Source organism: Melospiza melodia, chromosome 6, assembly GCF_035770615.1.
Source record: "Melospiza melodia melodia isolate bMelMel2 chromosome 6, bMelMel2.pri, whole genome shotgun sequence".
NCBI lineage: Eukaryota > Metazoa > Chordata > Aves > Passeriformes > Passerellidae > Melospiza > Melospiza melodia.
In genome coordinates, this window is record NC_086199.1 from 1271592 (window position 1) to 1297758 (window position 26167).

Here is a 26167-nt window from a genome sequence, read left to right on the forward strand (position 1 = left end):
CCATTCTATGGCAGGGACACCTCCCTCTGTCCCAGGGTACCCCAGTGCCCAGCCTGGCCTTGGGCACTGCCAGGGATCCAGGGGCAGCCACAGCTGCTCTGGCAATCCCAGCCCAGCCAGGAATTCCCAGTTCCCAATCTCCCACCCATCCCTGCCCTCTGGCACTGGGAGCCATTCCCTGGCTCTTGTCCCTCCATCCCTTGTCCCCAGTCCCTCTCCAGCTCTCCTGGAGCCCTTCAGGCCCTGCCAGGGGCTCTGAGCTCTGCCTGGAGCCTTCTCCTCTCCAGGGAACATTCCCAGCCCTTCCTGGAGCCTTCTCCTCTCCAACATCTGGAATATCTCTCTGTCAGTATGGCAGGGAAGCAGTGACCTCTCATGGATTTTTGCTTTTCCATGATTTTTGGGTGAAGAAAGGAACGGGAACGACCTTCAGCTCTTGTAGGGAAAAGCACTTCCCTCAAATATTTAAGCACAAGAGAGTGTTGAATTATCAGTGCTGGACAGAGGGAATTCTGCAATCCACAGGCAATTATATCAATCAAATATGCAAATATCCATATTTTAGACTTCTCTTTAAAGAATCCAGCCTTGGATCCTCCTGGGAATCCTATCACTGAGAGAAGAAATGGGACTTTAGTTCCTCTTACTTTACACTTGATTTCTTTTGAAAAACTGATTTTTTCCTCCTGAGGGTTCATTGTTCTTGGATTTCTTGTGGATTTTTTTCCCAGTTTCCGCTGAGACTCTGCTCTCTGCCGAAGCCCCGTTCTGGGCTCCCCTGACAAGTGCCCTTGGATAAAGGAATTTGGGATTTTAACTGGAAATGCAAATAAATTTCGTTATTTCTCTTCCTAACTCCTTCCTCAGCCTTCAATCAATTCATTTCCTCTTCTTTATCAAGAGGTCCCAAAGAAATCCAGGAATTTTTAATTGCTAAGGATTTTTAATAACTTTAATTTGGCGTAAAAATCTGTCAGTGATGAAAAGGAAGGCTTGGAATTTTCAGAGATTTGGGAGGAGCTTTCCCATCTCTCAAATATCCTGGCACGGATCTTGGAAAGGTCCCACTCCCTACATTGCCTGGAAGGGACTGAGACCTTTTGTCCATGAACTTTGAGGGTAAAATCTGACTCTTGCCAATATTTTTCCAGATTAAGGAATTAAGAAACAGGAAAACCACCTTGATTTCTTCCCTATTTTAATTTCATGGCATATTTTTTCCAAGGAGTCATTTTTCCTTACACTTCTAAATTATCTTTTTGGCATGCATTTTTGCAGGTCCAGTACATAAGAAATCAAACTTTCCACTCTTCACAACAGCAAATTCATCTAAATTAAATTTATGTGAAAAAAAGGAAGAAATTATTCAGATCGAAATAATAGTCTTTAAGTAGAAACCTCGATGCCAAAGATATTTTAAGTTACAAAATGATTTCTTTTCATTATTTACAGCTGAGCCACGAGTTTGAGTTGCATAAATTTCCCCCAAATATGAGTTTATAGAACATCCATCACAGCAGAAAAGATAAAATCAACTCATTTGACCATTATTAAAATGTGAATTACAAGCAATCCCCTCTCTCTTTTTATTGCAGTTCTTTTGTATTTCTCAAGCCACACGGAATTTAATAAATCTCTGCGGGACTTAATAAAGAGCAGGAGATTTATGCAGGTGCTGAGATATTCATTGAGTCCCCACTGCCCGTGGAATTGATTTTCATGGGTTCCTCAGCACTTTCTGGAGTTCTGGAATTCTCCCATTGTTTCCCAGAGCATGTCCAGGGAATGTTCTGGTTGTGCTGTGTGGAATTTTTCTTCGCTCGGGGTCACCAATTGTGATGGTGTTCACAGGGCTCCCAGGATGAGGGAAGAGATGAGAATCTTGACTCCATGTTTCAGAAGGCTGATTTGTTACTTTATGATATATATTATATTAAAAGAAAATGATATATTAAAACTATACTGAAAGAATAGAAGAAAGGATTTCATCAGAAGGCTGGAATGGAATGGAATGGAATGGAATGGAATGGAATGGAATGGAATGGAATGGAATGGAATGGAATGGAATGGAATGATTACAAAAGCTCATGACTCTCAGAGAGTCTGAGCCAGCTGTGTGTGATTGGCCTTTAATTAGAAACAGAGACCTTGGCCTTTAATTAGAAACAACCACAAGGACCAATCACAGATGCACCTGTTGCATTCCACAGCAGCAGATAATCATTGTTTTTCTTTTCCTCTGAGGCTTCTCAGCTTCTCAGGAGAAAAATCCTGGCAAAGGGATTTTTCAGAAAATATCATGGTGACAGTGCTGCTGTGGTGTCCAGAAGATAAATCATGGAATTATGGAACTGGTTGGATTGGAGGGACTTAAAGCCCATCCAGTCCCACCCCAACCTCCCACTGCTCCAAGCCCCAATGTCCAGCCTGGCCTCGGGCACTGCCAGGGATCCAGGGGCAGCCACAGCTGCTCTGGCAATCCCAGCCCAGCCAGGAATTCCCAATTTCCAATCTCCCACCCATCCCTGCCCTCTGGCTCTGGGAGCCATTCCCTGGCTCCTGTCCCTCCATCCCTTGGGAATTCTCTCTCTCTCTCCCCCTCTCTTTCCTGGAGCTCCCCCAGCCACACTGAGCTCACCCCAAAACTCCTCCTCTCCCAGGGAACATTCCCAGTTGTCCCAGCCTTTCCTCCCAGCAGAGCTGCTCCATCCTTTGGATCATCCCAGTGCCTCTGGACATTCTCCAGGTCCTCCCTGTGCTGGGAACCCAGGGCTGGACCCAAACCCAGGAGCTCAGTTGGGACATTTGAGTTCCAGCAGTTTGTGGGGTTTGTGTTCCAGCCCCTGCTCCTCATTGTGACACAGCTCCTGGAATGTGTCTTTACTTCCCTTTTTTTTTTTTTTTTTTTTTTTTTCCAAGAAGAGCCCTATTATTTCCAAGAATAACCAGGAATTTCCTAAATTGAAATGGCCTCAATTTCAGCAAGGTACAAGATACTTGCTTGTACAAGGTACAAGGCGCTTGCTTTTCTATAACAAAGGTGATTTGTGATGATTCACCCCCAGTCTGTCATCCCTTAATCCCTTAACAATTCCCGTGGGAACATTTGTCCCAAAAGGAAAGAGTTTCTGTCCCAAACCACTTCCAGCAGTGCTGCCTGTGGGTATGGTCCCAACCTGGGACCTCTGGGAACTATCCAGGGATTGCCAGGAATGAAATTTTTTGAGCCAGGAGGCTGATGGGGATCTGAGAGATCTCCTTTGGTTTTGAAATTCCAATATCTCCTTAAAACGGTACTTCAGGATAGTCTGAACTCTGGGATAGTCCCTGTGCTCTGCTGACTCCCCAGGGAATGGTTCCACCCCAAATTTATGGAGCACGTTGGCAGCAGACATGGGGAGCTCCAGCCTGGCTCCACTGCCTGGTGCTTTGACCCTTCTGACCAAGTGTTCACAGAACCCCAGCATGCCTGAGGCTGGAAAAGAGCTCCAAGGTCAGAGTCCCAGCTGTGCCAATGCCCACCCTGTGCCCAGCCCAGAGCTCTCAGTGCCACCTCCAGGGATGGGGACCGCAAACCGCCCTGGGCAGCCACTTCCATTTTCTCCTTGAAACAATTCCTCCTGCAAATATCCTGTAATCCCTCAGAACAGACAGAGGCAGAGCTCAGATCTGTCCCTCTCTTCTGGATGGAGAAATCCAACCATTCATTCCCAAAACTCAGGAATGGCAGCCGCTAAATAACACAGGACAGCTGCTGGGGAGACAATTCCTGCTTCCCGAGAGGAACTTTTGTCCTAAATCACATCCCAGGATCAACAATGGAAAAACTGGAGTGAAACCCAACCTGTGCCTGGGCCTCCCCACCCTCCCAGCCAGGAATTCCTTCCTAAATATATCCTGGACTAAAATCTTTATTCCAAGAAAATGGACCAGCTTCCAGTGAAGAATTCCATTGGGAATACACAAAATTCTTCTGGTGGCAGCAAAGAGCTCGGAAGTGACACCACACTTGATCCAAATGCCATTCACCAGTTTTAAAAGGAAACATCCCATTATCTCCATCTCTTTTCCAGATGGATGAAGCCAAGGAAATGCCAACAACACCCTCCAAGATCCCCTGTCCCTCAGGATCTGGGGTTTGCTGTCAGTATTTTCCTGGGACTGGGTGTGAGCTCAAGGGAAGAACATGGAAATCTCTTTTTTGGGAATGCCAAAGTGTGGGATGGTGACTTCCCTTCAAAAACCTGGAAAAAGGAAAAATCCCAGCCAGGCCAAGGGTGCAGAGGAGCAATTTTTGCTAGGGAAAAATCATAATTTTGGAGTAATATTTTTAGTAGATGTGTGTCTTTCTAGGATTTTTTTTGTCCTATTTTTAATTGATGGTCCTGGAGGACAGGGAAATAGACATTTAGAGGGGAAGGAATATCCAAAGGAATTGCTGAACTTGGGGTGTTTTTATGGATCCCATCCATGGCCACATCTCTGCTTTATGGACCTTTCCATTTCAGCCCTCTCCACAGAGCCCAGAAAAATAATGGAAATTATTTTATCATATTTATTTTATCTTTCTCTATTATAAAAATATTTTATTTGTTATCTCTTTCTCTTCCCTGTCTCTTAATTAAATATATTAATATTTTAGTTTTTGTCTCTTTCTCTTCCCCATCTCATAATTAAATCCCGCATTTCCATAAAAAAATCAAGCCAGAATCCCCACAGCCTTCACCTCAATTATTACAGAACTCTTCCCTGTTTTTTCCATTCCCAGCTTTAAAGGTGAAAGGAAAGGCAGGATTGAGAAGAAGGATCCACGAGGTCATTTGTCACCAGCCCTAATTAGTTTGTTCTCCATCTTAACACCTGAAAAACCATTGAAAATTGCTTTGAAATCAGCTTTGTTAAGTAAAACACGAGCTGTAGTGGGGTAAAAGTCTCCAAAACACAAGGAGGATTGAGGTGCTCCCCACCCTCACCCCAAACTCAGGATGGGAATTCCCAGGATTGGCTCCTGTGTGCTGAATCCCTGTGAAAAATAAACTTTCAAATAAAGCAGGAATGCAATCCCACAAACCTGAGAGGGATTTGCTCCACTCATCCTTCGGGTTTGAGATCACCAGCACAGCACCTGAGCTCCTCTTCCAAGGAAAAACAGCCAAGAAAGAAAGATGCGCAGGGAGGGAGAACCTCCAAAGGTGATTTTCCAGCTTGGTGCTGAGTGATCAAGGATCATTAAGGTTGGAAAAGTCCTCCAGGATCATCAAATCCAACCTTGGACCAATCTCACTTCTAATCCATATTGGGAAGTGCCACATCCACTCATTTTTTGGTTTGTTCAGAGGGAGCTGCCTTAATTCCTGCATTATTTCCCTCATTCCATTTGCTCTGATTTAATTTTAGACTCCATCTGAGGTAGAACAAGTTTAGTCCAGTGTACCCACAATTAAACTGGGGTTGCACTGGGGTGTGCTTGTGATTTAATTCCAGTGAAACCTCTTCCCATTTTCCCAAGGTCTGTGTGTCCCAGCGCAGCAGCACTGGAATAATTCCTCACTTTTCTCCAGCAGTCGGAATTACTCTGAAATAAAAATAATCTTCAGCTTGTTCCCATGCTCCTGCTGTTTCCAAGATGGAAACGCCCAGGGAAGCGATTTCCAGTGGCAGAACACTTTTTAATTAAAATAAAAATATTGGGTTTGGAAGCCTGGGGCATCAGCTGAGTGCTGAAACTCGGAGAGGGAAATCTTGGGTTTGGGTTTAGTGACATCTCCAGTGTGGCACAATGCGGTGAAAATATCCCAGAGACCCACCAGGAATTGGGAATTCTCCACTCAATTAAGGCAGAGCATAAATCAGGCTTTTCCAATAAATATTTCAATATTTCAGACTTTTTTAATATTTCTATCAGGAGTGCCCAACTTTCAAAGCTCTGTTTTCTTTGGTTTTGGGATTTTTTCCCCCAGACTTCCTGAGATTTTTCCTGATACAGAAGTCTCAGTTTGGTCTTTTCCCAGCATTTTGTGGCTCCCCAGGTGTTGTCCCATCCTTGGAAGTATCCAAGGCCAGGCTGGACAGGTCTTGGAGCACCCTGGGATAAATGAAGGTGTCCCTGCCATGGCAGGGGTGGGATGGGATGAACTTTAAGGTTTTTCCAACCCAATCCAGTCTGGAATTCCATGATATACAGTTAAACAGGAAAATAAATAACAGAAGGACTTCTGTTTGTTGAAATGTCATTTTCTGTCTGTTGAAGCAGATTTTTGGTGGATTCTCTTTAACAGCTTTGCCTGTGCTTTATTCCAGACCAGGCAGTTTGTAAATTCCAGGATTGTCTTGGGAAGCACAGCTCCTGCCCTGTGCTGCTTAGACTGAGTCCAGCTGCTTTTCCAGGACCTGCTTCCTTTCTAAATCAATACCAAAAATACAATTAAAAAAAATAAATATACCATATCATTTTTACTGAAGTATTCCCAGCTTTAGCTTTGTGGAAAAATTCCCTGCTCAGGCTGCAAGGTTGGAGGTTGGGCCACTTGCAGGGATCTGAGGGAATACAATCCATCCATGAGCTGAGGGACATCCTGGCAGCTCCCAAGGATCAATAACATTCATTTCCAAGTGTTTGGAGGTCTTCATTTGCATTTGGGGAGGTAATAAACAAACGACTGAATTTTAATTAGCCTTTTCATGCTCTTCAGGGAGAAATTCCGTGGATACTTCCAGGGGATTTCAGGCAACATTGGAGGCAAAATTCTGACTCTTTTTTGATGTTCTGCCATTCCTGAAGCCACCTCCAAAGCAGAGATTTCCATAAACTTCCCACTGCCAGGAGTTATTCCAGCAGCCCAAGAGCGGCTCCATTGTACTCAGAATTGTTTTGTCATTTTACATTCCTGGGAGCTGCTGAGAAGGAAAATGGAATAAATAAAAAGCCCAATTTTCTGGGATGAAACCACAGCTTCAGCTGGGAAAATGATTTTTATTTTTTTTTCCCCTGCACATAATAACGTTTGGATAAATAGAGCAGCGTTTTCTCTGGAATAAATAATTGTGCTAAATGTCCATGTAAATGTTTGAGGTGGGAAAATACACAATGGGAGACAATAAATACTGGGAGTCAGAGTGCTCACGGAATGCAGGATTGCTGTTCATTCCCTGGAAATGGCTTTTCAGGTGAGAAAGGGAGGGAAAATAACCCACAAATATTTTAACCAGACCTTCATAAACCCTCAGCCAGGTGTTTGTGCCCATGGAAAATTGGAATGGCTCCATTTAATGGGATGTTGGAAAAGTTTAGACAGGGTTGAGATACCCAGATTCCTTAATTTTGGCTTTCCTTCCTTCAATCAAAAGTTTTATCTTTATATTCTGGTTGTGGCTGCCTTGCCCTTGGAAATTGTCCCTTTCCATGTTTCCTGTAGGATCCTTCAGGTCCTGGAAGGCCACACTGAGGTCACCCCAAAGCTTCTCCTGTCCATGTGAGCAATCCCCGCTCTCCCATCCCTGCTGCTCCATCCCTCTGCCCTGCCCTGGTCAGATCCCACCTGGAATTCAGCATCCCTCCAGCCTCTTATACCCTTAAGTTCCTGGTTTTTAGCCTCTTGCCCTTGGAAATGGTCTCTCTGCATCTTTCCTGTGGGATCCTTCAGGCGCTGTCACCCCAAAGCTTCTCCTCTCCTGGTGAACATTCCCAGCTCTCCCAGCAGAGCTGCTCCATCCCTTGGATCATCCTGGAGCCTCCTCTGGGCTCTCTCCAGCAGCTCCAGGTCCTCCCTGTGCTGGGCCCTGTGGCATTCACATTCTCTGAAAAAATCCCTTTGGCCCAGGATTGTTCTCCTGGGAAGCTGAGAAGCCTCAGAGAAAAGGAAAACAATTCTTATCTCATTTGCTTCTCCTGTGCTGTGCTCATGTGGAATGTGTTTGGAGATGGTTCACCCACAGGTGATTGTTCCATTGGATTCTGCTGGGAGTTGTTTTCCCTCTTTGGCCAATCAGGGCCAAGCTGTGTCAGGGCTCTGGAGAGAGTCACGAGTTTTCATTATTATCTTTTTAGCATTCTGAAAGTATTCTTTCTCTATTCTTTAGTATAGTATAGTATTCTTTAATATAATATAGATAATAAAATAATAAATTATCCTTCTGAGCACATGGAGTCAGATTCATCATCTCTCCCCTCGTCGGGGTTGCCTGCATTTACAACAGGGCCCCAGGGCTGGATGCAGAATTCCGGGTACGATCTCACCAGGATCCCTGAAGTTCTTTAATTCCTCCATTAAAATCCCACCCAGCTCCAGCCTCCTCATTGCCACATCCCATTCCCCATCTCCCTCATGCTGCCCCCAATAAATCCCATGGTGCTCCAAGGCAGCATCCTTCCCGGAAAAGAACTGGAATTGTGCAACCAGGCTGGATAATGCTGCTGTGGAGAGAAAAGGAAAAATGGAAAAAATTCAGGAAGTGGAAATAGGATTAAAAATATCCTGGTGGATTCTGTCCTGTGGAAAGTAGAGTGACTTCCAGCTCATTTTTAGGTCCTGGAAGGTGCTGGGACATCACAGAGAGCAGGAATCATGCTCCTGCTCCTTGTGCTTGTCTGGAAGTTCTGGATTTATTTTATATTTGCTGTTTCAAGGCAAATATTCCATGGCTGGCTGAGAGTTCTCCCTTGGACAGCTCCTCCCCACCCTCCCAGCCAGGAACTCCCAATTCCCAATCTCCCACCCATCCCTGCCCTCTGGCACTGGGAGCCATTCCCTGGCTCCTCTCCCTCCATCCCTTGTCCCCAGTCCCTCTGCAGCTCTCCTGGAGCCCCTTCAGGCTTTGGAATTAAACTGGAACTTTGGGAATCTCACCTCTTTTATCCCTAATGTAGGACAGAAGCCACTCTACTTTCCCCGGGAGTCCACCAGGATATTTTTAATCTCATTTCCACTTCCTGAATTTTTTCCATCTTTTTTCCTCATGAAACCCTCATAGACTCAATTTTGAGCAGTGATGACATCACAGTGATGTTATAATCTCAATTTAAACAATCCCTAATGGATTCTGTAGGAGATCTGGCCTGACATCCTGGGCCTTTCCCAAGATGTCAGGGCAATTTCCCAAGATGAAAGGGCAATTCCCAAGAATTTTTGTTAGGACTGACTTGGCTGTTTAATGGTTATGGGTTTTTTTTGTGCCACTGGGAAAAATCCCACTGGAAACCATTTTTCCAAGCTTGAAATAAACCCCTGAAAAGCAAAATTTTGCCAATATTGTGTCCATAGTTTTCCTTGGAATATATTCCTCCAATTTTCTTACACAAATATCTTGGAATTTAGGATTCAGAATCTTGGAAAATCACAATCCGAGATGATTTTTCGTCTTCTCCATCATTTGCAATGTCAGAGAAAGGAATTCAATCTTTCTCCCTACAATTCCTGACAGAAGTTGGATCCAGGTGGGAATTGTTCTCCAGGAGCAAGCACGAGCCTTTAACCTTCCAATTATCCCTTAAATTCTTTTCCTTGAATCTTTTAATTTCCTTTTTTTGAGTAGCTTCAGACTCAGAGCTTGTCCTGGGCTGTGACAAAATCATCCCTTGGATATTTTTGTGCTGAGAGGGGGGTTTGAATTCCACAGGAAGGCAGAAATACTGGGAATTGTGTCATTCTGAGAGAAGACTTGATCCTTTATTTAGGGGACAATTTATGGGATGCTGTGGAATGGAGAAATTTGTGTTGCTCCAGGTAGCACCAGGAAACAGCAAGAATTAGGAATTATCCATAATTTTTTATTTATTTGTTCCAGGTCTAATCTGGAGTGATAAGGAAAAGCCAGGAATTCCGATCACACCATACTGGCCTTAGGAATCCTAAAAAACTCAAGGAATTTCAACAATATATAGAGGAAAAATCACATTTTGTCTTCTTGTTCCTCCTTTAACTCCCTCTGCTGAAGTCATCAGGGGGCTGAATTAAGGGATGCTTTTATCCCTTTCTTTTCGATTTAAAAATTAAATCTCCAGCAAGTAAAAAAAGGGAAAAAAATCTATTTTTTAATAAAAATCCCATTCAGTCCTGGTTTATTGATGAGCCCTGCAATTCCTGCTGATCCATGGCCCTCTCTCCAGCCCCAGCCTCCTCAGCAGAAATAAAAGCAGGAATTTGTCATTAAAACATTTTGCTGAGTCCCACTGAAAGTTGGCTGGAAAATCTTTCCCTTGCAGGGATTTTCCTTTGGGAATTAGCACAGGCAAGGGGAGTGCTGAAATGCTGAAATACCTCAAGCACACAATCCAATAAAACCTTTGGAATATTGTTCCAGACTGCAAGGCAAGATGTGTTCTATCACCATGGCAGTTGTATGCCAGTTGTCTTCTGTCAAGTGGGCAGTTTGCCTTATCTCTCTCTTTGAGTGACCACATTCACACCTCCCTCAGGAGGGGACATTGCTGATAACAGCTATTGAATGTCCCTGCACGGCTGATAAGAACTACAGCCTCCCATTGGGAGATGTGAGCCCAGAGGGAGGAGCCAAGCATTCCTACCCGGATATAATCTGGAGATTCTGGAACACCAGCACAGCTTCTCCACTGGATTCCCCAGAGGAACAGCAGCTGCCTCTCCTTCCCCTGGATCTCCAGAGGCAGAGACTGCACCCTTCTCCAGGATCCCTGCTCCAGCAGAACCACCCTGACACTGCAGGAGGGCTGAGCCACAATTCCAATGGGACTGCTGCCACCAGCCTGACCCACAGGGTGTCAGGTTGGGTTCTGACTCTGGCAGTGTTGTTCCAGTGTACTCCATTGTTTATTTTATCATTTGATTTTCTTCCCTATTAAAGAACTGTTATTCTCTGCTCCCATATTTTTGCCTGATAGCCCCTTAATTTAAAATTTATAGCAATTGGGAGGGGCCATCCACGAGGAAAAATCCCATCTATCTATGGGGAAAAAATCAGTTCAGGAAAAATGCCTGGCATGAACTGAAATATTATCCACCAAATACTTTTGAAAATAGTAGAAATAAAAAACTTTTCTTTGCATGTTGGGATTGTTTCTCAAGAAATAAAGTTAAACTACAATTATTTTAATCAGAAAATTTTTTTTGGTCAATGCCATCTACTGAATTAGTTACAGGTATTTGAAAGATTTTAGAAGTATTAGAAATAAAAAACTAAAAATAGTTGAAATAGTGGAAATAAAATAGTAGAAATAAAAAAACTTTTGCTTTGCATGTTGGAATTGTTTCTCAAGAAATAAAATTGGACTACAATTATTTTAATCAGAAATTTTTTTGGTCCATGTCATCTACTGAATTAGTTACAGCTATTTGAAAGATATCACACGTTCCCTGACAACATCCCTGCCTTCATCCACCACAAATAAAAATTCCTGCCTGGTCGCTCACGTGAAAAATAAATTTCTGCTGCGAGGCAGAGGAGAAATCCCCACTTTGAAGTGCAGATTAAACGCTCCCATCACCCGGATCAGAGCAGGAATGTCACAGCCCATTAAACCCCACTGGAAATCCCGAGCTCCTGGCTGGGAGGACACGGAAATCTTTCATTCTTTGCAGGAGGAGAAACTGTTCCATGCCATGGGAGACCAAGAGGCCGTGGCTGCCCGGGCAGGAATTGAGGAGCTGCCCTGTGCCAGGCTGGCCCAGACAATCCCGATTTGTTCCACCTGGCCAGAAACTCCCGCCTGACCTGCAAATCTGCCAAAGCACCCGGAAAATGGGAACAAGAGAGCCTGGCAGGGATCCCAGAGGAGCTGCAGCAAGGACAGCCCATCCAGAGGGGAAATTCCTGCTGCTTCAGCTTTTCCCAGGCTAATCCAGGCAGGAGGAGCTGAGGCAGCTATGTCTGGAGGGGAATTCCTTCCTGGCACCTGCAAGCAATTCCCTAGAGCCAGGAGATGGGATCCTAATCACAGATTCCACATGTTCAGAGATGTTTAGGGCAAGGAAGGTTGTGATCTCCTGTCCTGTCCATGAGGGGTGGGTGAGAGGTCATGGAGAGGACAAATCTCAAGTCAAGGAGGATCATGGAATGGGATGGATTTCAACAGAATCACAGCAGGATTTGGGTTGGATTTGGGATGTGACCCAAGCTACACCATGCACCTTAAACATCGTGGAATCATTGAATGGATTGGTTGGAATGGAAACATGGAATGGTTTTGATAGAAGGGACCCTGAAGTTCCATCCCCTGCCATGGCAGGGACACCTCCCACTGTCCCAGGCTGCTCCAAGCCCTGTCCAACCTGGCCTTGGGCACTGCCAGGGATCCAGTGGCAGCCACAGCTGCTCTGGGCACCTGTGCCAGGGCCTCACCTCCCTCCCATCCAAGAATTCCCAATTCCCAATCTCCCATCCATCCCTGCTCCCACACATTCCCTGTGTGGAATGGAAATCTTCTCTCCCTCTTTCCTGCAGCTCCTCCCGGCCCCACTGAGGTCACCCCAAAGCTTCTCCTCCCCAGGTGAACATTCCCAGCTCTCCAGCAGAGCTGCTCCATCCCATGGATCATCCTGGTGCCTCCTCTGGGCTCTCCCCAGAAGCTCCAGGTGCTCCCTGTGCTGGGGCCAGGGCTGGAGCCAGGATTGCAGCTGGGATCTCACTGAGGGGCAGAGCAGCAGAATCCCAACCCCTTCCTGCTGGAGCCAGGATTGCAGCTGGGATCTCACTGAGGGGTACAGGAGCAGAATCCAAATCCCTTCCTGCTTCTAGGTTTTAGAATGCCCCTTCCAAGGGGTCAATAATGTCCCCTCCAAGGGTTAATAATGTCCCTTCCAAGGCGGTAAAAATATGCCTTCCAAGGGTCAATTGTGCCCCTTCCAAGGGGTTAAAAATGTCTCTTCCAAAGGGTCAAAAATGTCCCTTCCAAGGGGTTGATAACATCCCTTCCAGGGGTTAAAAATGTCCCCTCCAAGGGTCAATAATGTCCCCTCTGAGGGGGTAAAAATGTCCCTTCCAGGGGTCAATAATGTCCTTTCCAAGATGACAATAATGTCCTTTCCAAGGGGACAACAATGCCCTTAGCCTTCTTTCTCCTCACAGAAAATGGAGAACGAAACAAACACAAATCCTTTGGGTTTTTTTGCTACAATGGAGAAAATATTCCCAAACTTGCTCCAAAACCATCTTCCTTGCTAATGGGTGATGATTGCAGGCACAGAGAGAGCCCAGCTGGGGCTTAAGCAGCCTCTAAAGCTCTTCCTAATTGGAATTATGGGTCCTGCTGCTCACCCAGCAAGAGTTTTCTCCCTGCTGATCCCATTCCCTGCTGGCTTGGAACACACAGGAATACTGATATGGAGCTAAAGCTGGGGGATTGACCACTCCAGAGATAAGAAAGCCTCTGATTTGATTGCAAAAGAAATCAAGAGCCGGCTTTAATTAAAAAGATTTATTTATCAGGACGCCTGATGGAAAGAGCAGGGCTGGCATTTCCCATTGGATTCAGTCTGGGGAACATCTGGGACAACATCGTGTGGGAAACATGGATCCTGGGGAGTTTGCTCAATGTTGGGAATAATGAGGCTGCCTGAGGGGAGCTCAGGATGCAAATTTGGGAACAACAGTGCTGTGAGAACTCGGTGGGACACAGGGCTGCCAGAGGGGAGGCAGCAGCTCCCAGCAGGAGCTTCCACTCTGGGTGATAAAATCTTCCAGAAAATACAGGGGAATAGGAGGATTCTGGGATTTTACCTTCCTTCTCCAAAGTGGGGTTGTCTCTGTGGGCTGCAGGAGTCCAGGTGTCCCAAAGCCACGTGGGAAAGCTGCCAGGGACTGCTTGTGGAAGCAGCATTCCCAGCAAAAAGGGCTTTGGATGCTCAAGGAGCTCGTGTTTCTGCAGGTGCTAACCTTAGAAGGTTTGAGTGGTGCCATGGCTGCATCCCAGAGTTTAAAACTCCTATTTGGAGCCAATGCAGAGGCACTGGGATGATCCGAGGGATGGAGCAGCTCTGCCGTGGGAGAGCTGGAAGAGCTGGGAATGTTCAGCCTGGAGAGGAGAAGCTTTGGGGTGACCTCTGTGGGGCCAGGAGGAGCTCCAGGAGAGCTGGAGAGGGACTGGGGACAAGGGATGGAGGGACAGGAGCCAGGGAATGGCTACCAGTGCCAGAGGGCAGGGATGGATGGGAGATTGGGAATTGGGAATTCCTGGCTGGGCTGGGATTGCCAGAGCAGCTGTGGCTGCCCCTGGATCCCTGGCAGTGCCCAAGGCCAGGCTGGGCATTGGGGCACCCTGGGACAGTGGGAGGTGTCCCTGCCCATGGAACTGGATGGGATTTAAGGTCCTTCCAACTCAAACCATTGTGAGATTCTATTCTCTTCCAGTCCATTCCATATTTCATACAAGAAGATGTCTGCCTGTGGGATTTTCTAGGAAATAAGTCAGGAAAAGCAGCCAGGCAGTGCAGAGGGCCGTGGTTTGTGCTGTCCATTGAGGCAAACTTGGGAACAAAAATCATTCTACAGCTGAGGGATCCCTTCTGGATCGTGGGAAACATGGACAATCATTCCCACGCCTGTTCCAGACCCTCCCAGATTTCCCAGACCCCTCTCAATTCCTCTTCTTCAGGTCTTTGTCCTTCCCTGTGCAAAATCCCTTTGAACCCTAGCCATGTTCCTTCCCCCCTCTCTGTGCAGATGCTAAAGGCAGAAAATCTCTGGAGCAGGAACCCTACCAGGATTTTGGAGCATGGAGTGGTGCTGGAGTCATTAGGGTGCCTGATTAGCACCTCATTAGCAGTGTAATTAACAGTGCCTGATCCTCAGCTCCTGATGGATGCTGGGCACTGGTTCCAGGAGGCTGAAGGCAAAAATAAGGCGGGGTGGGGGGGTGGAAATGATAATAAAATTCCAAGGGATTCTCACTTTTCCATGGCCACTGTTCCTTCATATCCCTTAATTCCGGATTGCAGCTTTTAGCATTTTCAGGGCATTCTACAGAAATCCAGACTGCTTTGTGTTCAAAGAGACCTTAAATCCCATCCCATCCCATCCCATCCCATCCCATCCCATCCCATCCCATCCCATCCCACCCCCCTCTCCAAGCATTTTTCCTGGCTGGATTTTTGGTGACCACTAAAAATCCTCCCCACTCAGGAAATACTCCCTACAAACTCACATTCCCCAGGAAGCAGGAAAAAAATTCTCTTCTCTAATGACTCATTCCCAAATAAAACCACCCCACCTCCAAATTGTTCTTGTGATCCCAACCGCCCTTCAAGCCCCTTGGAACTGGGACACACATCCCCAGATTTATTAAAATGAAAGGCCTGAGATCCTGCAAAAATCGATTCCCAGGAGGTTTTGTAATCCTTGTTCCCTGAGGAATTAGGCTGGAAATGTCAAGGATTACTGAACACAGCGAAAGTACAAATTTTTGCTGCATCCCAAAGAAACTGGGATTTCGATCCCTCCTCAAAATGTCATTTTACAGCTATTTTTTATTAATTTTCACCACATAATTAAGCAATGTGAGAGAAGCATTGTGTTGTGGTGGGATTAGAGGGAATAATGGGGATTAGGAAAGGCCTGGAGCCACTCCAGTAATACTTTAATCCTTGCAAATACACCCCTGGCCTCCTGGCAGCAAAAAAAAATAATAATAAAAAAAATTAAGCAATGTGCCAAGAAAACCTCCAACAGGAATAAAAAATATTCCCTAAGGAGACAAATCTGACAGTCCTGGCAGTGCTGCTACATCCAGAGAGCAGGAGTATTTTAACTCCGCAAAAATAACCAATGGATTAGGAGCAGGAATTGATTTATCCAGGCATTTTTCAGGCCAGACTCGATCCCAGTTCATTTTGTCCCAAATTGGTCCTGGTTCTGCACATAAAGTTTCCAAAGATCTGTTGAAATTTATCCCAAAGACAGATTGGATAATTCTGGCTTGGCTCAGAAATTTTTAGGAAAGCAAGGCCAAAATCAAACATATTTTCTGAGGTGTTTCTGTGACCCAACTTCCAAAATCCTTATGGAACTGGATGGGCTGGGAACAGAAAGGTTTAAGTCTTGGGATGTAAATTCAATTTATTTGTTATAATTCCAAGGGACAGAAAAAAAAAAGATTTGTTAAAATTGGATGAGACTTGGAGAAACCTGGGATAGTGGAAGGGATCTCTGCCCATGGGCAAGCTGAGCTTTAAGGTCTTTTCCAACCCAAACCCTCAGGGATTCTGTGATTCCAGCAAACATGTGGATAACACAGGCTGCGCTCATATCCATGGGATGTACCCGGGGGTCTCTTCCAGGTCCAGTTTGGAGCCAAAATCCAATTTCTGTGAGGGAAGGTGGAGCAGATCAATGGGATGAAGAAAGTTCTCCACCCCTAAATGTCCCAGGGATAATGGGATAATGGGAAAATGTCCTGTGGAATGACTTCAGGCTGTGAGATCCAATGGGATAATGGGATATTTTAGGCTGAAAAATACAAGATGGGAAATTTCCTCTTTTTTAAGGTGTAAATTCCATTGTTTGCTGTTTGTCACCACCTGTGGAGCGCAAGAGTCATGTGGGAACTCTGAGTTTTCCCTCAGGAATCCATTTGGATATGTGTTCACACTGATGGGTGCTTTCCCATGTCTCCTTGTTTCCTGTTTCCCCTGCCCTTTTCCATCACAGAAAAGGCCTCCATGATTTTCCACAGGATGTCACTGACCCAATCAGCAAAATGATGGAGGCCATTTTCCATGGTGGAGAATCATGGAGGCGTTTTGCATGGTGGGAAATCATGGAGGCCATTTCCACGATGGAAAATGATGGAGGCCACTTCCAAGGTGGAAAATAATGGAGGCATTTTCCATGGTGGAGAATCATGGAGGCATTTTCCGTGGTGGAAAAGGGCAGGGAAAACAGGAAACAAGGAAACACAGGAAAACAGCACAAGGAACAAAGTGTGTTTTCACTTACATAGTCTCATTTTACCCACAGGAAAAGCAGTACTGGGGGCAGCTTTGGCATGTCCAGGTACAGGACACAGAGAGGCTGGAGCAGGGAAAGAAGCAGAGCTTCTGAAGGGATTTAAATCCCTGTGGATGTGGCACTTGGGGACATGGGGCAGGGGTGGCCTTGGCAGTGCTGAGGAACTGTTGGACTCAGTGACCCTAGAGAATTTTTCCAACATAAACAATTCCATGATTCTAAGGTTTAGTCCCAGTAAAGGAGCTGGACAAGACCAGGAATACCCAGGCCACGCCTGCAGCAGAGAATGGATGGCAACCCTAAAAGTCCTGATGGGCACCCTCAACCCTGGGCCACGTATCCAACAACCAGGAGAAATTTGGGATCATCATGCAGTGATCCAGGTTGGACCTGGGGGTGCTGTTAGAGCTCCATGTGCCCATCCCTCTATTCCTACATGGCACAGGAGGAGTTCTGGGGAACACCCTGCTCTGGCGGGGCACACACATCTTCATTTTTGGTCACTTCCCAGGGATTAAATGGGAATTATGGAAAGCCAAAGAAAAGGATTTTGGCCCTCAACTGTCCATGAAGCTGGAAAAACTCTGCTGGGACCAGTCAAGGGAAGGGCTGGCCCCAGTAGGGAAGAGGGTGGCCCAGCCTCTTCCTCTCTAATTAAGACCTTTCCATACTTAACAAGAAGTGGAGGGATAGGGAATCACATTCCCACATTTTTACACCTCCCAGGAAGGCAGGGACACACAGAATGAGGAACATCCCCATTCCCCACCAAACCCCATCCCTCCCCTTTATCCCAGTGGATCCATAAGCAGAAAAAACTGCAAAAGACAGAAAATACTGCTGGCAATGGAAAAGGTACCCAAAAATCCAGAGTGGTTTCTTTTTTTCTTTATAAAATGTACATAAAGAACATGAAACCCTTGAGGTAAAAGTGAGAGCAGTTTGGAACTCAACCAGATACAGACCCAACAATGACCCAAAATCAATCTACAGTGGGGGTGTAGGAAAATAAGAGAGCAGGTTTGGGTTCTGTACAACAGTGGAGATCGTTAAAATGTCCACGTTATCCTATTTACATTAAATACATCCAATTACAGGTATTTATAGGGTATTTACAGACACAAATACCAGGTTTTCCCCTTTGCAGTTGGAGTGTGCAGCAGATCTGAGCTTTCCTGAGAAGGTGCTGAGGCTCTTCATCCTTACTCTCATGAATTGGTGTTTCTCCAATCCCTTTTGTGGTCATATCCATCCAAAAATTCCTCAGGCATGGTTGTTGCAGTAATCCCATTTTTCCCTCCTATCTGTGGAAGGTGGAAGTTTCCTGCACAAATCCTGGATCCTGAGGGATTGGCAGGAATGTTTCTCCACTTGTAGCTGTGACCTTGGAGGTGAGCAAAGCTCGAGATTCACTAGTCCAAGCAATCAACATTCCTGTCTCCTTCTCAATGGGGAAAAAAATCTTACAGAGACTGGAAAAGGAAATCAGTTGTAAATCACCTGTCATAGGTCTCCTAAGGTGACATCCAACCTGAATGTGTCACAGAGGAACCAGGCAGGAGAGGCACAGATCCATCCAGCCCATCCAGAGGGAACACAAATGGTCCTGTTTAGGTTTCAGTTTCTTATCAGGAATCTGAGATGGATTTTATCATTGTCAGGTGCTGCCCAGGGCAGCAGGGAATTCCCATTCCTGGAGGGATTTCAGGGCCCTGTGGATGTGGCACCTGGGGACAAGGATCAGTGGTGGCCTTGGCCATGCTGGGGCATGGTTGGACTCGATGTTCTTGGAGCTAATGCCCAATCTAAATGATTCCACGATTCCATTATGGTGCTTCCAGTGGGAAATGACTGGTGGGTCATGGCTGAACTGGGATGTTTTAGGGAATTTGAGGAGGGGCGCTCAGGGAAGAGGGAATTTCTCCTCACACCTACAGAGTCCATCGAGTTCTCTGGTTACTCCCTCAGTCTGTTCTCACTTGAGTTTTGATGGCACACGAGATATCCAAGGCCAGACTGGATGGGCTTGGAGAAACCGGAATAGTGGAAAGGTCCCTGCCCATGGAAGGGTGGGATTGGATGGGATTTAAGGTCCCTTCCAACCCAAACCATTCTGGGGGGATGCATTGAGTACAAGCTCCCCAGTCTGACAGATCCAAAGGAAAATGAAATAATATTTTGACAGGGAGCAGCAGGATGTACAATCCCAATTTCCCTGTGTTTGGGTTAATGATCACTCTTGTCTTTTATCATAACTCCCTGCCTACACCAACATTCCCGTGGGATCTGGGGGTGACACAGTCAGGGGTTTAGGGACAGATGACAGAAAACTTCTGCACACTGTAAATCCCAAGAATGTGGGATTGCAGGAGCTGCAGGTCCCTAAATTCCTTTGCACAAAGGATAGTCCAATAGTTTCATTCCTTCTGTGCTGACACTGGAATCATGGTGGAGCAGGCAAAAAGGGGGAAACATTCCTGCAGTGCTGCTTATTTTCCATAAAAATGTAAAAAAGAATTTGAAATGTAAACTTTTTTATAGCTTTTGATAGTGTTATGGTAAAATCCAAGAATTATTCCAGATGGCTCCCAATCTCTTCATTAGCATGGGAGAGGCAGGGAGTGCATGTAACTCCAAACGGGAGCCTTTTTTAATGGAAATGCTCCAAAGAGCCATTTTCCTGATGGATCACACACTTCTGGGGGAGGAAGAGAGTCTCAATTACCCTTCAATATACGAAATAAACATTTCCAGCAGGTAAACTCTCCCAGAATAAAACCAGGAAAGCCTCTTCCACTCAGCATGGAAAAAAATCAGATCCTTCTGCCTGAACTGCTCCCTACGAAGGGAATTCACTGCCCTGACAAGGCAGGAAAAGAGAAAATTAACAAGAAGCTGAAGATCGACTTTGTTTTAAAGTTTGGGGATCCAAATCACCCCAAAACTGATTATTCCATCTCCATGGTGGATGCAGCAGGAATTCCAGTGCTGGATGTCAAGGAAAGCTCTGGGGTCAGTGGAGGTTGGGGCTTGCAGAGCCTGGATGGTGCAACTCCATCACTTTAGGAGGAACAAGCAGTTCCTGTCCCAAATTAAAAGGAAATTTCACATTCCCATGCATTTCTGGCCTTCAAATCCTAATTGTGCATCCATGGTGTCATTGGAATGGGTTTACTCCCTTCTAATCCATGTTTTTATCCCTCCTTGTGTCCCATCCAGGATCCAGGCCAGGCTGCAGAAGAGGTGGGTTGGTACCACAGTGAGGTCCAAGTGTTGTTTCATGATTTAATGTGGGGTTCAGGTTGTCCAGAGAAGCTGCCCCTGGATCCCTGGAAGTGTCCAAGGCCAGGTTGGGCATTGGGGCTTGGAGCAGCCTGGGACACTGGGAGGTGTCCCTGCCCATCCAGGGGTGGTACTGGGTGGGATTTAAGGTGCCTTTCACCCATAATTCTACATAATTCTGCATTCCATAATTCTACGATTCCATGATTTCACATTCAATGTGCTTTGTGAAACAAAAAATGAAGTTCTCCAGAGCCATCCTTATGCTCCCAGATCAGCCTGAGAAAGAACTGAAAAAACCTGGAAAACTTATCCTGTGCTCCACCCTCCTCTGCTTTTGGGAACAGCCAGATAATTCCTGCAGCCATGCCATCAAACCCAGCCATTTTCCCAACATCCCAGGGCTTCAGTTGATGCACAATTCAATATTTGATGTCCATTTTAAAAATCCATCAAGGACATTTCAAGGTTGGATACCCCAGAACTGAATCAGAGGGGTTTCAAATTCTGGGGAACTGCCAGTTCTGACTGCCTTTGATGGCTGATCCAACATTTTCACATCCATTTTCAGTCCAAAATGTAACATGAAATAAAAACCAAGAGTAGGAAATTTATATCTCAATTTGTTCTTCTTATTCATGGCCTGGAGTAAAATCCCATTTCCTTTTCTGTGCTTTATTTTGGGAATGTAAAAGAAGATAGAACTACTCCTACAATCAACATTTGGAAGAGAAATTCTGCTTTTCTTAGCACCTCCTGCAACCCAGAGTAAAATGGGAACAGGCATGGGAATACATTTCCTTTCCCACAAAAACCTGGGATTTTCAGGACACGCAGATTATTCTGCCCTAAAAAAAAAGACATCTGTGGTCTTTGTCAATTGAAATTCTTTATCAAGTGTTTCATGGGAGCGAGGGAAAGGAAAATCCAAATGGAAAGAGGAAAGATGGATTTCAGCCTCCAGTTTTGGCTTGAGATCTAAACAATGGAGCAGGATCTCCTGTTCCTTATCATCCAATTCCTTTGTCAAAGAGGAATCACAGGGCACTTCCCAAATCCCAACTTCCCACAGAGTTCCCATCATGCCACCACCAGCAGCCCTGCAGCCAGGGCTCTGCCTGGGAAGTTCATCTCCAATGGGCACCTAAGGTTCAGTTTGGATTTTTGAGGGAAATTCGAGGGAAAAGCAGGGAAATATTTTAAAGGCAATGGAATTCTTCCTGTTTTCCTTTCCTTCCTGGTCTGTGGAAGGTGTCCCTGCCCGTAGGGTTGGAATGGGATGAGATTTAAGGTCCCTTCCAACCAAAACCTTCTGGGATTTCCTGTGGAAATGACTGACAGACAGTCACTCTGGCTCCCAGCAGATCCAGCCCTTCCAAAGGGAGTCCTGCCAAAATCACCCATGGAGAAGCCTCTTGGATCACCCCTCAGTTACGTGGCTCTCAGGAAACACCCATGGGAAGATGCACGGTAAGGTTTGGATCCTGAGTTCCAGGACACACCAACCTCCAAAAAAGATCTGCCTCAGGGTCTCACCATGCCTGACCTGCTCCTTCATCCATCCACAATTGAAATCCAGAGCTTCCAGTGGGAAATTCAGTGATTTGTATTTTGTAAGGGTGTCAAACCCCACAGTTCATCCAGACTCAGAGCTCCCACTTTCTTCCAAATCCCATGGTCCATCCAGAGTTGGAGCTTCCACTTTCTTCCAAACCCGATGGTCCATCCAGACTCAGAGTTCCCACTACATTCCAGACCCCACAGTTCATAAGACTCTGCGTTCCCATTGTCATCTGGACCCCACAGACCGTCCAGACTTTGAGTTCCTAATTCCTTCTAAACCTCACAGACCATCCGGACTTGGAATTCTCGCAGTCTTCCAAATACCACAGTCCATCCAGACTCAGAGTTCCCACTTTCTTCCAAATCCCGCAGTCCATCAGACTCAGAATTCCCACTGACTTCCAAACCACAGAGTCCATTTAAATTTGGAGCTTCCACCATCTTCCAAACCCAACAGGCCACCAGGCTCTGAGTTCCCACCATATTCCAAATCCCATGGTCCATCAGACTCAGAGCCACTATTTTCCAAATCCCATAGTCCATCTGGATTTGGAGCTTCCCACTTTCTTTCAAACCCCATGGTCCATCCACACTCAGAATTCCCATTGTTCTCCAAACCCCACAGTCCATCCAAATCTGGAGCTCCCACTATCTTCCAAACCCCATGCTCCATCCAGGCTTGGAGTTCCCACCATCTTCCAAACCCCACAGTCCATCCAGACTTGGAGCTCCCACCATCTTCCAAACCCCATGGTCCATTCCAGACTTGGAGTTCCCACTTTCTTCCAAACAGGGCAAGGTGCTGATAACCCCAAGGTTGTGGGTTCGATCCCCACAGGGACCATTCAGTTCAGATTTGGACTCGAAGTTCCTTGCAGGTCCCTTCCAGCCCAGAATATTCCATGATTCCAGGGATGAGCTTTAATGTCCCTTCCAACCTAAACCATCCTGGGATTCTCTGAAAATGTCCTGATTTGGAGCTCCCACTGTTTTCCAAGAACAGGAACTTAAAGACACCAAAAATGCCTAAAAATCAGAGAGCCAAGAGCATCCTGGGAATGCTCCAGCCCCCAGGCACCACCAGTACGGACCAGTACAACTCCAGCTGACACCAGTTGACCAAGGAAAGCCCTGCCAGCGTCTCAACAAACACACGCACCACGGGGCTGCCTTACCTGGAAAGAGGCTTTATTGAACAGAGCTGGAAAATTATCTCTTCAGTGGAATTACTGAATTTGCACAAACATTTTTCTACAGAATAAAAAAAATCAAGCCTTGTCATTGTTTTACTGCATCTCGTTGTGCTTTTTATACTCATATTTGCAATTATTATACTCATCTTTTGTTTGTTTTCACATTTGTACTCCAATTATTTGCATATCAGGTTTTGCTTTTTAATCCTAGGGTGTCGAGAGAACACAGAATAATAATAATTATTATAATTATAATAATAATAATACTCTTCTTTAGACAAAAGTCTTTTTTTTTTTTTTTTAAATGAAGTTAAAAGCTGAGCTAATTTAAGGAAAAAGGTCTTCAAATTTCATAACCAACTGGAAGGGAACTTTACAATGCAGTGGAAAACCGGCACGTGTTCGGGTAGCTCAAACCCATTTTGTACAGCTTTTATTTTTTTTTTTCCTTGTAAAAGTGGATTATTTTTAATTTTTTTTAAACTTTTTTTGTTTGTTTGTTTTTTGAATTTCGCTACAATAACAAAATAATCTTTCGCCCTCTGCACCGAGTCTGGCTCCGGGGCAGAGGCAGAGCCCCCTCGGAGCGTCCGGAGCCCCAGATGTCGGGAGCCATCCCAACGGAGGGGGAGAGTAAGAAAATCATCCCGTGTTTCACCACCTTCTGCACCAAGTGTGTGTCTGAACCACCTTTGTTCCTCTGGTTGACCCACTGGAGAACCTGAAACGACGACGACAACAACAACAAAAGGTGCTGCTCCCACGGGCAGCACCGCTGGGAGCTGTTTCGAATGGATAAGAAGCTGAAAGGCCATGGCTGTCTGCAAGGTCACACAGCATGGATCTCATCCCAAAGGCTTTCCACAGCAGCTTAGGTCCATCCATCCATCTCCAGAAGCGGCTCCATCTCCTTGCCTGCACACCCAGGCTCCAGAGTTTGTTTAGAAAAGACTTTGCACAGCCCACGTTTTCAGCGGTGCAAAGCTTCCGCGTCGAAATCATCGTTATTACATTTATTATAACTTTTTTTATTTTTATATATATATATTTATATATATATATATATATATATTGTTCGGTTTTTTTGTTTTACGTTTTTTTTTGAAATCAGGCTTGTTTCATTGAAGGCACTTGGTTTCCATGGCAATTTATAAAAGACGGTGGTTTGGTTTCTTCACTTCCGTAGAGCTGATGACTCCGGTGGGGAGGGGAGAGGGATCTTCCAGCGGCCGCGAGCAAACTCCCAGTGAAGCCTGTGACAAATGTAAGCCCAGGTGGCACGTCCTGGGTGGGAATGCATGCAAAAGGAGACAGCACACAGTCACCAAGCAGAGCTGTGAGGAATGAAACGGGAATGTCTGCAAACAGCTCCGATTCCGGGTTGTCCTCGAGGGGAGGTGACAGCCGAAGTAGAAAGGGCCGACATTTGTTTAACTCTACGCTAAAAACCTTCGGGAAGGGAAAATGAACGCCAGCTCTTCACGTACCCTGTTTACAGTGAGGTGTTTCTCTCTCTCTCTGTGTTTGTATTTCCTCTCTCTCTCTCCTTCCTCTTTTTTTCTTTTTTGGCAGGCCATTAGGTTTCCATGGTAACAAGCAAACGATTCATTTGAAACAAAACCAGCCATGACTTTGTGCTTTGACAAGGGTTTCTAGAGCTCTTTGCCGAGAGTTCAACCAGATGATGCTGAATTCATCAGTGACCACAAAAGCACCTGAAGGTCTCTTCCTTACTTAGGCCAGATCTTGGTCTCAAGCTTGGTTCTTAGTGAGTTCCACTCCCGTGATGCCTTTTCAAGTCCCCAGTGCTTTCTTAATCCGCTTTTTTTTTAATTTTTAAATTATTTATTTACGTATTTATTTAACTTTCGAGTCAGTCAGTGGAGGAATCTTTGGTAGTTTGTTTGGAAATGTCCATTTTACAAAGACTCTTTCTTCATGCCAGTGCCTGGTGAATCTTTTGTAGCCTCTGCCAGGATAAGGTCACCTCTGATGACTTAAGACAGACATGAGGATGAGGAGTGGGAGAAGTCGTATATGTGCTAATGGCCCAACAGCACCCGATCGTAGATCTACAAAAAGGGAAAAAAATAGAATTAAAGAGGTGCCCAGACTCCCTCAGCATCGCTACAGTGTTCCAACAAGGACAACTCTCATCAATGGGATGAAAGCAGGAGCCGGGATGAAAATCCACCTGGCTATGTGGTTACCTCTGTTTTAATGGGTGGAGGGGTGAGACAGAGCCCTCAGGGAATCACAGCAGAGATTTCCATGGATTCCACTTTTTTTGGGTCCCCTGAACGTTGTTTTGATGTTGTTTTACCTGCAAGAGTATCTCAAATCCAGCCCAACCTCACCCACCAGTCTCACCTCCGCCTCACACCCATCCAGCATCTGAGCAAAGCATTCCCCAGGACAACATCCCACTTTAAACCTTCCAGCTGACCCAAAGCAGGGATTGTTCTGTGGGAAAAAACCCATTTGGGAAGGGGAAAGATAGGAAGGAATTGTGGAAAAGGAGCACTCACTGTTGGCCGGTTGGTCTGATTTCATACACTCTCCTTCCACAATGGACACGTCGTCAATAGCAATGTCCCCTTCGATTCCAGGGCCACGGATCCCTTCAAAGATGAGCTGGGAAAAAGAAGATCAGAGGGTGGTAAATTAAAAACACCCAGTGGAGCAGAGGGGGATGAATAAAAAATGTCTAGAAGATCAGATCTTAAAATCGAAACCAGCACAAAAAATAAAAAGGATTTTTCTTAAAATTAAGACATTCAAGTATCTAATTTCAGATTGTGGAAGTAAATTCCATGCTAGGATCTGTTTTTCCCAACATGTGGGTTCTCATCAGGCTTTGAAGCTTTGATTCCACCTAGGAATGTTTTTTACAGAGGAATTGGGATGAGTTTTATCACAGTGAGAGACACAGTAGAGATTTTACTGCAATTTATGATGAACTTCAACCTCTGCTGAGTGGATGACTGCGATTTTAAAGTCCTGTTGGCACTTTTCTCTCAAATATTCCTTGTCTGAAACCAAACTGCTGGAAGAGGAAATCGTGCTTGGATCTCGAGAGGAAAACCTCTGCTCCCCCAAAATCCAGCCCCTGTGCCTTGGCAGCAGGAACAACACCAATCAGCAGAGTTGAAAGTCCAATTTTTCCTGACAATGGAAAACAATTTCCAGCCTAAAAGGCTCTGTCCAAACACAAC

The 26167-nt window shown here is 45.5% G+C and overlaps 1 protein-coding gene across 2 annotated transcripts in view; it reads right to left on the bottom strand.

The window, feature by feature from the left end:
* Positions 1-17780: 17780 nt before the first annotated feature.
* Positions 17781-26167, bottom strand: part of MDGA2 (MAM domain containing glycosylphosphatidylinositol anchor 2) — a 203449-nt gene continuing 195062 nt past the window's right edge. For both annotated transcript variants that reach the window (XM_063159579.1, XM_063159580.1), the window contains 2 exons: positions 25481-25586; positions 17781-25024 (listed from right to left, as the gene is read on the bottom strand). In XM_063159579.1, coding sequence (XP_063015649.1) covers positions 24936-25024; positions 25481-25586 — 195 coding nt within the window. In that variant the 3' untranslated portion in view covers positions 17781-24935. The remainder of the gene's footprint in view (positions 25025-25480; positions 25587-26167) is intronic.